Source organism: Formica exsecta, unplaced genomic scaffold, assembly GCF_003651465.1.
Source record: "Formica exsecta isolate Colony F162 unplaced genomic scaffold, ASM365146v1 scaffold395, whole genome shotgun sequence".
Taxonomy (NCBI): domain Eukaryota; kingdom Metazoa; phylum Arthropoda; class Insecta; order Hymenoptera; family Formicidae; genus Formica; species Formica exsecta.
This window is the reverse complement of record NW_021851188.1, coordinates 581,744-597,006: the sequence shown is the minus strand read 5'-3', so window position 1 is coordinate 597,006 and position 15,263 is coordinate 581,744. Positions and strand designations below refer to the sequence as shown.

The following is a 15,263-nucleotide window of genomic DNA, read 5'->3' as shown; positions in this document are numbered from 1 at the left end:
TATATATATATCTCTGTAGTATGGATGAAACCAAAGATGAACCGTATGCTTGGGAAGCGAGGGAATTCTTACGTCGGAAGTTGATTGGTCAAGATGTCACATTTGCCACCGAAAAGTCGGTCAATACAGCTAGAACATATGGAACAGTCTGGTTAGGGAAAGGTATAATCACAATAATTACATGTGATAAAATTTGAAAAATTGATTTTTATATTTAAATGCAATTATTATTTCGTAGACAGAAACGGCGAAAATGTAATCGAAACTTTGGTATCCGAGGGTCTGGTGACTGTTAAAAAGGATAACCGCAATCCTACAGCCGAGCAGCAGCGATTGGTCGAGTTGGAGAACATTGCAAAAGCTGCAAAGAAAGGAAAATGGTCGGATTCGCCGACCTCCGAGCACATACGCGATATCAAATGGACCGTCGACGATCCTCGAAAATTGGTAGAGAAATTCGGCAAGAAACCTGTCAAAGCGGTGATTGAGTTTATATTTGATGGCTCCACCGTCAAAGCATTCCTCTTGCCCGATTTCTACAATATAACATTGATGATCTCGGGAGTTCGTTGCCCTGGCTGGCCCAATGGGCGCCGTGAAAATTCTGTCGGCGATCCTTACGCGGACGAAGCCAGATACTTTGTGGAATCGCGACTCTTACACAGGGATGTCGAGATAGTGCTAGAATCGGTCAACAATAACAATTTCATCGGCAGTATTATTCATCCTAAAGGTAAATAATTCATGGCATATTAATTAACGACAATCAATATATTAAAAATTAGATACTCGAAACTATTGAGTTTATGTATATCGTACTTTTTATATTAGGAAACATTGCCGAGATATTGTTGAGCGAGGGTTTCGCCAAATGTCAAGATTGGTCGATCAGTAACAGTAGAGCTGGTGCGGAGAAATTATATCTCGCCGAAAAGGCCGCGAAGGAGGCGCGTTTGCGCCTTTGGAAAGACTACAAACCGTCCGGTCCACAGATTGAATTTACCGGCACCATTGTGGAAATCATTAATGCGGACGCGCTCATTATTCGAACGCAAAATGGAGAGAACAAGAAAGTATTTCTGAGCAGTATTCGACCACCCACCCGTGAGAAGAAGAACACCGAAGACAGCAATAATACTGCTCGGCCAAAAGATTTCAGACCACTTTATGACATACCATGGATGTTGGAAGCGCGAGAATTTTTGCGTGAGAAATTCATCAGGAAGAACGTAAAAGTAGTTGTCGATTATACGCAACCGGCTAGGGACAACTTTCCGGAAAAATTGTGCTGCACTGTAACCTTTGGCAAAACGTAAGTAAGAGTAGAGATTAGAAAGAGTAGAGAATAGAGGTTTACTGTTACTTTCAATGATTTACATCAAGAACTGCTAAAAATTATTAATCATTTCTCTTTTCTTATCACGTCGACAGAAATATCGCAGAAGCATTGGTCGCTCGCGGTCTTGCACGAGTCATCAAGTACAGGCAGAATGACGATCAGCGTTCCTCGCACTATAATCTTCTGCAGGTCGCTGAGAGCAAAGCGGAGAAATCACAGCACGGACTGCATGCAAAAAAAGACATTCCAGTTCACAGAATAGTGGATCTCTCGAACGATCCTTCGAAAGCGAAGGCGTTCTTGACTTCGCTCAAGCGAGCGCAAGGAATTAGAGGGGTTGTTGAATTCGTGACGAGCGGTTCGCGTCTGAAACTCTATCTTCCTAAGGAAGATTACGTTATTACGTTTGTGTTGGCTGGAATAAGAACTCCGCGTTGCCAAAGAACATTGCCTGGCGGCGGAGTAGTAAAAGCTGACGAATATGGCGAGAAAGCATTGGCTTTCACCAAGGAACATTGTTTCCAACGAGATGTAGAGATTAAAATTGAGAACACAGAAACAAAATTAAGCGGTTTCATTGGCTGGTTAACAGTGAACGACGTCAATATGTCCGTCGCTCTGGTTGAAGAAGGTTTGGCTGAAGTTGTGAATTTCCCAGACTCCGGAGAACTTACGAGAACTCTTAAAGCTGCGGAGGAACGTGCAAAAGCAAAAAAACTCAATGTAAGTACACGTGCTTACTATTAATTGGATAATGAAAGAAATAGAAATATAATATTTGATCTTATAGATTTGGAAGAATCGCGTGGAAGCGCCAGTGGAGACCGACAAGATTATGGATGAAAAGGAAGGGCAGGAGCGGAAGATCGATTACCAGAAGGTCGTGATCTCCGAAGTTACCGATGATCTTCACTTCTACGCCCAGTTTGTGGATCAGGGTACCTTGTTGGAGAACATGCTTCTGCAATTGCGTCAAGAGTTAGCTGCTAATCCGCCACTTCCTGGCGCTTACAAACCGACCAGGGGAGATTTAGCGGTCGCGAAATTCAGCGGCGACGATCAGTGGTATCGCGTGAAAACAGAAAAGGTCTCTGGCACTAATGTTAGCGTATTCTACATCGATTACGGTAACAGAGAGACCCTTAACGTTACGCGGGTCGCTGATCTGCCTGCGCGCTTCGCGACCGACAAACCGTACGCCCACGAGTACACCCTCGCATGTGTAACTCTTCCGAGCGATGTAAGTAACATTTTTGTACAATCTTTTTTTCGAAATATACGTCGTTATGCTCAGATAATGCAGACTGATGACTGTTTGCAGACTGATGACAAGAGAGCGGCAGTGGATGCATTTAAGGAAGATGTACTGGATAAAATTTTGCTGTTAAATATCGAATATAAATTAAGCAGCAACGTAATTGCTGTGACACTGATGCACCCAAGCACAAATGAGGACATCGGGAAAGGGCTTATCTCTGACGGATTTTTGCACGTTCAAAAGCACCGGGATAGGAGGCTCACTAAATTGGTTAGTCAACTTTATATTTTGTCTCGTAGTTTAATCTATATCGATAAGAATTATTATGAGAATTTATATTTATACGTTTGTGTATATTAATTTGCAGCTTGAAGAATACAAGAAGGCTGAGGAAGATGCGAAGCACAACCATCGCAATATCTGGATGTACGGAGACGTAAGGCCGGAAGATGACGAAAAAGAGTTTGGGTTGTAATTGATATAAATGCTCAAATATGGGAAAAACATTATTGACAGGGGAGAAAAGGACAGATTATGTTATAAAAACAAAAAAAAACAATAAAAATATAGGTATATGATACTATGTATGCTACATAGGTATAAATAAGAATAATGAATGTCGATACGGGAGTTACAATGTCGCGTTAGTCGCAAATTGCAATTATATATTTCAGTATATAAAAAGAAAGGATTGTACATAACGATTTTACTAATTTCTGTAATACAATGAACAAAGCGCGTATGTATGTGCAGATAGTTTTTGAACGAGGCTACGCGATCGTTGACGTCACATCGTATTCTCATCGACATAAGCATTCATTATTAACTTGGTGGCGCAAATACAAATTGTTTGAGGATCCAATATTTTCCATTTGTATGAAATTTTCAATGTGCAATTCAACACGTTAGATACGTTCAATCATGCTAGATACATTAATTATTTGCTTTTTTTATAAATGATCATGTTTAATTAATGTGCGCGTGCTACTCTTTTGAAGTTTTTATATGCAAGAATGATGATTATATAGCTGTAGAATATTCATAATCGCAAATATAATTGGGCACTGATATCTAAACAGAAATAGGAAAAATTCATATCAGCAGAATATCAGAGTATCAACAGAATATTTTCAATTAAAGCGACATTCGACATAGTGTCATCCGAGAAATAACAGTTTTCAATTTTTAAATGACATGATGGTGTATGTGTATACGAATGTTTGTGTGCACGCGCGCGCGCGTGGATTCAACATAACATGAATACATAAATATGGGAATATAATAATAAAATCCGAAGGGAAGATACTGTACAATTATATCATCTTTATCTATCGTCCTTTCGAATAAATTTCACGTTATATATGTATCGCGTTATATCCATAAACGAGTTTGAAATTAATGTACTTACAAGAAATCATTTATGCAGTTGTCCTACAAATCAGTCCTACACAAATTACAGTACAAGACAAATACGAAAATTAAGCCTTCAAAATATTTACAATAAACAAATGTTATCTATTGTATGCTCGGGTAAAGTATAGTTTTCTGTGGCACAAAGAATATATATTAGAATACATATTATAAAAATATATATTATTCTCTATGCAACACAGAATAAACATTTATTTTACCAGAGTTATTATATATATTACATTATATATTACATCTTTAATCTACTATCTTCTATTATTGGTCGACGTAATCTTTTTAGACACTTCATATTTATAAACTTTTATCTGCGATATTTTGTTCACTTTATCATTATTCTCTTGTTGACTTCATTTTGTAAATAAAATCCTATTGGATATGCTATATACATTGTACACATTGTAGGACCAGAAAGCAAAAAAAGACTTGTTTGAATTATTTTAAGAATATTGCGATATTTAAGATCCCTGAGAATTTTTGTTGTCTCTCAACTATCTGTCTCTTTTACGTTACTGTTATATGTAACGATGGTACCATATATTTCAAATACACAACTTTTGTGTGTTTCTGCAATAATAGTATATTGAATAATCACAGGGAGCATAATAACTATGTTGTAGAAATGTCTGAAACGATGATTAAGAGATTTGAATAAATACGAAAGGAGAATGTTTTCCAATATCTTAAATGCAATAAATTTTGTCACATCCTATATCATCGCTTATACAATGAAGATATCGAAATTGAATCCACATTCTTTGTAACTTTACGTTTTAAATCAATATCGTGTATATTCCCCAAGTTGAAGTCAGTAGTTCATCATTTATTTGTATATAACATATAGTATTTTCTTTAATACATTGAAGGATTCATTTCAATTAATACAAAAAAAATTGAGTGATTTTATTATAAAGTAAAATATCATTTCAATAATTACTGTTAAAAAAATTTGATACATTATTATTATTATTAACTTGAATTATCGGCGCTAGAAAATACTACATGTTTAATCACACTTCCATCCCAAGAACATGAAAATAAGTCATCTTTGAACCATGCGAGTCCTTGTACGAAATCGCTATGGCTATTATCCTCGAATATAGGTAGCATCTCTCTATAGGTATCAAATATTTTCACAAAAGTGTCGTCGGAACAACAAGCTAATTGTTCTTTCCTACAAAAATGTAGAATATCGTAAGTTATCAAATTCGTTACCATTGAGAGATGCTAAATTCTTCTAAGTCTCAAAAAAATTTGTTTTCTATAAACTGTCATAAAGTTGTTATGTAGATTGATATTTATAGTAAATTCTCTTACCTCTCCGGATTTGGATTAAATAACAACTTATGTATGCCTCTGTTAGATTCAACTGACTCATATAATGGATTCTCTGTTTGTCTCACATCAATTAATGCAATGGTGCCGTCAGCTGCACCCACCGCTATAAGATGATCCGAAACAGTATTCCAAGTTACTGCTAATAACTGGCAATCGGGTCTCTTGAAGATACCTAAAAAAAAAAAAAAAATAATGGATGTAAATATGAAGTAGACTGTGATATCAACAAATTTATTGTTGCTACATTTTATTTAAAAATCTAGTGATAAATACAGTGTGCTGGTTTGGCCCGTCTAATATCCCATAGTAATGATTCACCATCTAAAGAGGTGGATATAAATTCGGAAGTACACATAGGCTTTACATCTGTACTAGTGATAATATCTGTGTGTGCAAAACTATATGAATATGTCGCTACTAAATCTTCAACGTCCCAGACTTTTAAACTGCAATAAATGTAAGATTAATATTTCTTCTTTGCTAGATCAACAGAATATCATATACTTTAGAAACATCTTACCAACAATCCATTCCTCCTGTGACAATGTTTCTTTTATTAGAAAATCCAGACACTGTCAAAACGCTGTCGTCATGCTGGCATTCGCGTTCGAGAAATACAAATTCAGACTGTTTGTCTGTTGATTGAACTATTTCGTTGATTTGTACTGCACCGCTATCTTCCACAACAACAAATTTGTTATGTCCTAGGTAAACAGCATCGCAAATGCCATTGCTCATTTGCTGTGTTATAGCAGCTCTTTCCCTAGCAAAATCTGAGATGTCATTATAATGCCAGAGAGTACCAGTCCAATACAAGTCAACCATGTTAGTGCCTCCAAGAAGAGCATTGTGTTCTGCAACAAAAATCGATACATATATATATATATATATATAGACTGAAAGATGTCAATCTCTTGCACATGTATCTATTTACCATCATAAATTAAGAGAAATTGCAGATTCTTATTCACAACAGGTGGTCGATCTGTGAATAACATATTTCTAAAAGTATCCCCGTTTGTATTAGGCGCATTATTAGGCGTATTCCAATTCTCCTTCTCCATCGTATATTGTTCGCGATAATATCGTTCTTTTCAAATCGCAGGTACGGCAACAACAAAAGGATTTTATTTTACCGCAATTTTCAGTGAAATACGATCTCTATTAGCAATTCTCTTTTCTTTTCTGTATTCTAATATTAAATTAATATCTCGAAAGATTAGTATTAGGTTAGATTAGGTTATGGCCACACATGGACATGCTACGCGCGCCACACGTGTTCATTCTGCGCATGCGCCGCTAGAATATGAATGAAGAAAATTGAAAGAATATTAAAGGGGATCGAAACATATGAGAAACTGTATTTTAAAAATTCATGCCGGAGAGGAGGAAACTTATCGCGTCACCTCTTGTCAAATCATATCGACCTATCAAAGCTCGAGGAATTTAAATGTCAATTAGTAATTTACTTCAATTCGATTTACTTTTCATCGAAATATTCCTCTAATATGTCATTCTATGGCTGCGGTCGGGAAGACGCTAGAAATGCTTCGAAGTGATGCATTAACCAATCAGAATAAATAAATCTTTACTCTTTTTGTCCTGATTGGTCAATCAAACGCTTCGAAGCATTTCTAGTATCTTCCCGACCGCAGCCTATATGTGTCATTCTATCAAAGCCCAAATCCCCGATTTTTAAGATTCGAATTAGCGGCTTAATTATTAGTTCGTTTCATCTTTTATCGAACCGTGTTCTTCTAATATCTTCTCATTTGTCAATCATTCTCCCGATGATTGATAATTTCTCGAAAATATATGGCATATATGAAATAATAGGATAGCAACAGGAACATAAAATGCGGAGGTTCGACTAATTGTAAGTAAATATGAAAAATGCAATTAAACAAACAGATTTATAATCTAATATCTATATAATTGATTCGTGCTGTTTTGAGTTGAATAAAATTGAAATGTAATTAAGAAATAAATATTGTTCTTTTAATTGCAAAATATTATAGCGAATAAAACGAAGCTATAGCCAACAAACGCGCTAAAAAAAAATTTTTTAAATAGAAAAGTAAAAAAAAAAGGATTAGACAAATGTGTGCATTTCGTGACATTTTCGGAGCGAAAGATGGTGCATAGTGTATAGGCCAAGAGTGAAGTTAAATGCGAATCAGCCGCGTTACCGACCGTGACGTAATACGGCCTCTGTGCCTCGGACAATATCCGTCGTGACGCATGCGTATTGAGCACCAGCCGCGAATCAGAATCAGTCCAACGGAATCTCGGAAAAGATACGGCACGTAACGACACGACACGACACTACACGACATATACGACGCAGCCGAGCGAAGAATCACGACGAGCAGAACAGCAAAGTAAAACTTGTCAATACGCGGGGTCGAAACGCGTCGACCACCGTTGGCGCTTCAATAGACAGGAGGAGGAGGTGGTGGTGGTGAAAGAGAAGACACCAACAACGCCGTGACTCGTCGTTCGTCGAAAAGTTCGTCTTGGTCCGCCAGTCAGGATGTCATCCAAGCCCGTGGAAAAGCCCGAGCAAGTTTTAACTATCGAGCCGCAGAGCGAGCTACGATTCAGAGGTACGTCGAGAAAAAAAGAAACGCGGCGGGGGATCATCCTCCTCCGCTGCGTCGTATATACACAATTTTTTTTTTTCGTCTTCCTTCCTTCTTCCCTCCTCTCATCTCTCTGTCTTTCTGTACCGAACTCCTCGCACGAACGAGTCGCGCGTAACGCCGCTCGTCGCGCGAGGAGCTCGCATTTACGGCGCGAGGTGAGCTTGCACACGGAGCGGATGCTCGGCTTGACGTCGTCAAGATGACGTAAGGCCGATTTCTGTCTCGCACGCGCGGACGCTAGCTCCATCGCTTTCCTCGGATAGCGCGATAGAATGCGCGTTACAGTGCGTATCAATGCGTGGATCCGAGGTCGCGCGTCGTGCTCCTCGACAAGAAACGTGCAATGTCGCTAACTCATACCTAACCCTATCTGTCCGTACGTCAATTCGCTGTCAGAGCCGCGCGAGAGAAAGAGAGAGAGAGAGAGAGAGAAAGAGAAAGAAGGAGCGAGACTCGCCGTCGCTTATCGGCGCCGACGTTTCGATTCCTTTGTCCCCTTCTTCTCTCGAGGAAGGATTTCAATGAATCTCGCTGTACATATTCGGCAAAACGGATGAATAAATAGCGGAAAAGTCGGACGGCTCTCGCGCCCTCTCTCATCGTTTCCGCGAGCCGAGGCAGAAATTTTTCTTCTCGCGATGGGGGAAAGAGAATACAAAAGATTGGAAAACGGATCGGTTTGAAAAACCATAGGAGCACGCAAGTGCCATCGATCGGTTCAACGGTCTACATTGTCCCGATACCTTTCCGCGACGATCATTAATCGTGGGTACGAGGAAAACCTATTTATTGAATTTATACCACTGCTCCACTTAGCTCCGCTATACGCGCCACTAATCCATAAGGGCTTCGTTTATTTATGCTTTGTATAACGGAAAGCTCCGGTAATAGATCGCGATTCTCTTATAACGCCGAGTCTCTCTGTCTCTCTCTCTCTCTCTCTCTCTCTCACTATTTTCCACTCGTGATTTTCTGCTATTTCGAAATCGTTTCACTACGAAATTTCAACAATGTCGCGTCCACCTACGCGTGCAATATTCATCCGCGCGTCACGTGTTTTTCTTAGAAACGATAATTCTATGTAAAGCAAAATAAATATTTGCATATGCGATTTTTCTCAAGGTTCGCGATGCACGTACATGTAACGAGTTTCGTTTCATCTGAAAAGATGACGGCAGGGCTGTCTGTTTCGTGCTTCTTACTGTAATTTGTCGCCTAAGGATAACAGTACTTATTAATTATGCTTAGATTGAACGATGCTATGTCCTTCGACTATGACCGGTCTCACATATACTCGTTATATGTACATTATAAGACAAACACTTTTGTGTCGATCGCACACAGCATATCAGCGCTTATACGATGAACGATTAGCCAATGTGATATTTTTGTTATCAAGATTAAAATATTTTAGAATCGAAAATAATCTATAATCGTATGTAAATTTAATTAATATATGCCGCGTGCTTTTCTTCATTCCTCCGTTATATTCTAATTTTTTTTCTTCTAGATATACTAATTTGCATGTGTAGCTTTTGTACATGTAACTTGTGATAAAAGATAATACGATAACACACACAATAAAGTTTATAATAATGTAAGTTGGTAACGACACTGTTTTTATAGTCAATTGGCCTATTCTGTTGAATTGACTTTGTCATATCGTCAAATGATATTTACGTTGCTGTTAGATTATATTTATCAAGTTTTTTCATTGTTTTTTTATGTATACATCTCTTATAAAGAAACTTTGTACAATGACTATAAAATGATTAATAATATAAATTAATGATTAAAAATTGATGACTAATGAATGACTATGAAATGACGTAACTTTTATTATTAATTAATGCAATAGTGAATAGTCTTTTTTAAAAGAATAAATTTATCGAATCTATAAATGTAATGTATATTTGAACTTAATAAATATGTAATGTTTTTGAAAAAGGAAGATATAATCTTCAAGGAATACTGGCTAGGGTAATATAGCAGAATGACAAATATGTAGCTTGTGAAAAAAACATAATATACATCGAATAGTTATATACTGGTTTTATGCATTTATGTTATTTTATACTTGATATTTTATATTTGCTGCTGATATTCCAGAATAGCCTCCCCTTTTTAGCATTTGTTATTGATTTATTATTATTGGTATTTCTGTACTCTGATAATATATAATTTTTATTAATATATAAATATAAAAAGAGAAATAATATTTCTCTTTTTGTTCCTCTGAATTTAGTTAATATAATATAGCTTTATCTTTATTAATAAATTTCTTTATCATTTATTTTGTTACAGGCCCTTTTACAGGAGGTCCAATCACATCGTATATAAAATTAATTAATCCAACGAATAAAAAAGTATATTTTAAGATAAAGACAACTGCCCCAAAGAGATACTGTGTACGTCCAAACGCTGGAGCCCTCAAGCCAAAGGATGTCATGGAAATAGCAGGTTTGTCTATATCACATAAAATTTTAGTTTATTTTTATATCTATTGAAGAATACTCGCCTAATTTCCTAGCTAATTATATATAAAGTCTATTATCTATACTTGTAAAAATTTTTAAGAGATTTATTATTTAATTAAATATCAAACTATTTTATTACAGTATGCTTACAACCGTATGATTTTGATCCGTCGGAGAAAAACAAACATAAATTTATGGTGCAAACTGTAATAGCACCAGACGATGACGACGATGAATATCCAGTTGATGTAGTAAGTGAATATTAGTGATATTGTGTGTAATATTTTTTATAATACATTATTATTTAACAAAGTAATTGGAACTGTTCTAATAATGGTTCTTTATAATTTAAATTTATTATAATAAATCGTGTATGTTTATCTTTACAGTGGAAGGATATAAATCCGGATCAGTTAATGGATTCTAAACTTAAATGCGTCTTTGAAAATCCCGTGACTAGTACTACTTCTACGGCTAAAACGACTGCAACTTCTACGACAATTAAGGCAGATTCTAATGCGACTAACGGAAAGAATAAAGCAGTCGGCGATTCCGTCAAATCGTCACCTAAGGTGAGATGTAATTATATATATTATGTTGTATATATAATCTTGTGCAATAATGATTTGTTATATCCTGAATTAATTTGTGATTAATAATTCTTTTCAGGTACTTGGTGAGGCAGAAGAGAAACTGTTAAAGGCTGCACAAGAAGTTAATCAGCTTAGGGTAGAAGAAAGCACGCTTAGGCAGGAAAATCTCCAGCTTAGGGTAAATATCAACGATATTAAATCAACAGTTACGTGTTTAAATATTATTAAATATTAAATATTAAATATTAAATTAATAATAAATATTAAAATTAAATATCATAAAAATTTAAATAGACTTGTTATATTCCAGTTTCGTTGATCTATATAAAACAAATCCATCGCACTTTAGATTTAATAGCTAAATTCGTCAGATTTATTAAAATTTGAACAATATTAAAAATAGAAATATTAAAGATGACGAACTTCCGTTTTTTTTTTTTTTTTTTTTTTTTTTTTTTTTTTTTTTTTTTTTTTTTTTTTTTTTTTTTTTTTTTTTTTTTTTTTTTTTTTTTTTTTTTTTTTTTTTTTTTTTTTTTTTTTTTTTTTTTTTTTTTTTTTTTTTTTTTTTTTTTTTTTTTTTTTTTTTTTTTTTTTTTTTTTTTTTTTTTTTTTTTTTTTTTTTTTTTTTTTTTTTTTTTTTTTTTTTTTTTTTTTTTTTTTTTTTTTTTTTTTTTTTTTTTTTTTTTTTTTTTTTTTTTTTTTTTTTTTTTTTTTTTTTTTTTTTTTTTTTTTTTTTTTTTTTTTTTTTTTTTTTTTTTTTTTTTTTTTTTTTTTTTTTTTTTTTTTTTTTTTTTTTTTTTTTTTTTTTTTTTTTTTTTTTTTTTTTTTTTTTTTTTTTTTTTTTTTTTTTTTTTTTTTTTTTTTTTTTTTTTTTTTTTTTTTTTTTTTTTTTTTTTTTTTTTTTTTTTTTTTTTTTTTTTTTTTTTTTTTTTTTTTTTTTTTTTTTTTTTTTTTTTTTTTTTTTTTTTTTTTTTTTTTTTTTTTTTTTTTTTTTTTTTTTTTTTTTTTTTTTTGAATAGGATTGTTTTAATAACTCATTTCTCTTCCTCTCACAATGTAAAGTTTATTTTAAAAATGTTATATATTTAGCAGATATGTTTTCTACTTTAAACAAAATCTGTGGAATCATAAGTTTTTATGTTATTAAATTAAAAATCACTACTTTGGAATCTATCAACAATGTGGTCGTGTATGTTTGTCTGCAGGAAGATTTAATGAAGTGGCGAAACGCGGCGTTGGGTAACGATGGTAACCTTGCAGCAGCTAGAGGTCTAACCTCACAGAGCAATAGCCAGTTATCTCCGACATCAACTAGTGTCCTCATCGCCATTGCCATGGTTATAGTCGGCTACTTGCTGGGAAAACTAATCTGAACAACCTTTATCTTATTGTATACCTCAGTGTATCCCCACCGCCCCCAAGTTTTTTTAGCCTGTCTTCTGCCGTCACATGTCATCGTTCGATCGCAAACACAGACTTCAAACGTTGCGTTACTCGAATGTTCATAATAAATGCTATAAACATGAACGGTAGTGGTCTACATTAATAGAATTGCTCGTTACGGGTGTGTGCTTAAGCTGGTAATATGCTTGGTTACAAATTTTTTTCATTTGTCTTTGTCTCTTTTAAGAAATAAATTTGATTAAAGAACGGTTAAGTAACGCTCGGTTTTGTATTTATTACAATTACGTTTTCGCTCGTGTGCTTTTTGTAAAGGGATTTTCGCTTTGTAACTTATGTCTGTCCTTGAAACAGTGTTGGAAAATGTATTCTTGCAAGTAACAAATTTAAATTTACAAATATGTGTCCAAAATCGTTACTCGTTATCTGTTGTCTTATTGTTTTAAAACCTCTGGAATTACAAATTCTCTTTCGCTGATTGTATCGTATTCTTTCTCAAACTTGTAAACCACTTATTCGGAATAAGCCGGGCTATACTGATGCAAAAGATCACACACGAACGAGTGAAGGTGTTATTACTGTCATATAGCATCTTTATACATATAATATGACTCTTTTCTCTCTCTCACTACACATAAATAACATTGTACAACCTGGGAACCAGAAAATGTGCGAATGTACCGAAGCGGTCGAACCGCTGCTGCTTCGCTCAGTTTGGTATCAAGCGCTGTTCTCGTTCTCTCGTTGCACACGTATTGTGTCCATTTGAAAATGTGTAATATATATAGTCGGGGTCGGAGGGGAAGAAGGGGTTATCAGAGGCGGGCCTGGCTGATGAAGAGTAGTGGTTCACGATTCAACAATTGGTTGTGCTGGTCGCTATGTAATCGCCAGCGTTGGTATATTAAATGAAAACAAAAAAAGAAAAAAAATACAAGAAACCGTTAAAATGCATTGAATTTACTTGACGCTTCAGAGAAAGTGTACTTTTTATTTCTTTATGTTTGTCTTACGAAAATAACGAATAAAGATATGTCTCGGATATCACAAATGGCGAAGGGTTTTGAATTACGCACCTCTCTGCTTTAACTATCGTTCGAGCTAAATTATGACATATGATGATTTTATATAAACATGGTATTTATCGAGAAGTTCACGAAAAGAGACGAGTCAGTCGGATCAATCGAGTTTTAGAGTTCGCGAGTGACGGGCTGATCGGGCAGGTTGTCACGTTTAAAAGTATTATTGTTGAGCACGTAATACTTATCACACACAGATATAGAAATATTTATATAACTGTGCCTTAGAACTAGAGGCAATATAGTGTGTAACACGATTTCAACCTTACCGGCTTCCTCTATCGCTCCGAGACTTTTTTTTACATCTCCCAATTAATCTTTGGTAATCTTTTTAGCAAACTACGGATCCCGTGTGTCTCGCGCGGCTGTAATATACAATACATATATATATAAGGAAACGTTCTATCATTAAATTAGACGCATGCTGTAAGCACGTTTATCGAGCGCGATTTTTGTTAGTTGGGAGCGCGCGTTAATAATTCAAGAGCGTTTCGATCAACATATTTACTTTATATTGGTGTGAAATTTCCATCGCTGTACGAGTTTCTGATTCGGAGAGACAAGTATATATTTCTCTCTCTCTCTCCCTCAATAGTGTTATTTTTACAATTCCGACATTCCTGTTACGTTCAGTCTCGGCACGTGGCAAGAACTCAGCGACTCTTACAGCGAGAGAACGATCTTAGATCTTGAATCGTGTAAAACTCGAGCTGTACCTCTCCTTACATATATATTTAACGTGTATATCCCGTGTATTAATTATGAAATTAATTGACTCGAGCCTGATCTATGTCGCGTTTTTGTAAAACAGAATATTGTAACATATATATGAATTTGAAACATATAATATATATGTATATTCACGCCTAAGAGAGGCGAAATGCACGTTTCTCATCTCGTGCACCAAAGATATTCTCCATATTCCGTAGAAAAAAAGCGATGCAATTAGTATGCAATGCATATATATAAATATCTCTTAGATATATATACATATACTACGTTAGAGAGATTTTATTACAGATATCAAAAGAGAATTTGTTGTATATGATCTTCACATACGATTGTTAAACGTATAATTATATATGATTACACCAAGAGAGTTTTGCTTCATACGTGACTAAATCGTCACGTGCGACTAATTAACAGCGATTTCGTTAACACTCGTGTTTAAATAAAAGTATTCTATTAAAGAATGTACTGTATAGACTTTCTGATGTGTTTCTCGAAACCAACATATAGATATATAATTATACAATTATTCTCCTTCAATTACATTTGCGAATGATTATGTGTTGAAATTGTCCGAGTCTTAAAATCTAAAATCTATATCGAAATTCTTAAGGAGTCATCATTGAAAAACAATTTATCCGATTTTACTTGATTTTTACCAAGGACTTGAACATAAAAAAATGGCAAAAATATAATCCAATGTTTGTGCGATGTTTCGCGATAAATTCTTTTAAGAGCAAGAATACGGGCGTATATTTATGGAAGGAGGCTGTTTGGATGAGATTTTTTTTATACAGATAGATACGTTATATTTTCTGATTCATATTTATATTATTGATGTTTATGTGTACCTTTCCAACTCATCAACCATTCGAATGTAATGCGTATATGAATTTCGAGAATCCTAAATATTAATATTTATAATAATATTTATATTATAAATTATTATTTATTAATATTTATATTATAATATTTT

The 15,263-nt window shown here is 34.5% G+C and overlaps 3 protein-coding genes across 7 annotated transcripts in view; 2 read left to right on the top strand and 1 right to left on the bottom strand.

Moving 5' to 3' along the window:
• LOC115239798 (staphylococcal nuclease domain-containing protein 1) overlaps positions 1-4,700 on the top strand; it is a 7,443-nt gene extending 2,743 nt beyond the window's left edge. Inside the window, exons 3-9 of the mRNA XM_029814539.1 lie at positions 20-162; positions 239-733; positions 832-1,312; positions 1,432-2,062; positions 2,130-2,579; positions 2,661-2,867; positions 2,965-4,700. Of these exons, the coding sequence (XP_029670399.1) occupies positions 20-162; positions 239-733; positions 832-1,312; positions 1,432-2,062; positions 2,130-2,579; positions 2,661-2,867; positions 2,965-3,072 (2,515 nt within the window). The 3' untranslated portion in view covers positions 3,073-4,700. The remainder of the gene's footprint in view (positions 1-19; positions 163-238; positions 734-831; positions 1,313-1,431; positions 2,063-2,129; positions 2,580-2,660; positions 2,868-2,964) is intronic.
• Positions 3,901-15,263, bottom strand: part of LOC115239801 (methylosome protein 50-like) — an 18,681-nt gene continuing 7,318 nt past the window's right edge. Inside the window, exons 1-6 of one of the 4 annotated variants that reach the window (XM_029814543.1) lie at positions 7,557-7,684; positions 6,298-6,662; positions 5,884-6,217; positions 5,637-5,809; positions 5,343-5,535; positions 3,901-5,199 (exon numbers count right to left, since the gene is read on the bottom strand). In XM_029814543.1, coding sequence (XP_029670403.1) covers positions 4,995-5,199; positions 5,343-5,535; positions 5,637-5,809; positions 5,884-6,217; positions 6,298-6,427 — 1,035 coding nt within the window. In that variant the 5' untranslated portion in view covers positions 6,428-6,662; positions 7,557-7,684 and the 3' untranslated portion in view covers positions 3,901-4,994. Of the gene's footprint in view, positions 5,200-5,342; positions 5,536-5,636; positions 5,810-5,883; positions 6,218-6,297; positions 6,921-7,556; positions 7,695-15,263 lie in introns of those variants that run through there. The other 3 variants (XM_029814545.1, XM_029814542.1, XM_029814544.1) reach the window with 3 other exon arrangements.
• Positions 7,624-13,530, top strand: LOC115239804 (vesicle-associated membrane protein-associated protein A). Of its 2 annotated transcripts, none has more exons than XM_029814553.1 (6): positions 7,624-7,969; positions 10,313-10,468; positions 10,627-10,736; positions 10,875-11,057; positions 11,155-11,283; positions 12,284-13,530. In XM_029814553.1, exons 1-6 carry the CDS (start codon positions 7,897-7,899, stop codon positions 12,449-12,451), a joined length of 819 nt encoding a protein of 272 aa, XP_029670413.1. In that variant the 5' UTR covers positions 7,624-7,896; the 3' UTR covers positions 12,452-13,530. The 2 variants fall into 2 exon arrangements, with proteins under 2 accessions (XP_029670413.1, XP_029670414.1); XM_029814554.1 differs by having other exon boundaries at positions 7,627-7,969; positions 11,155-11,256.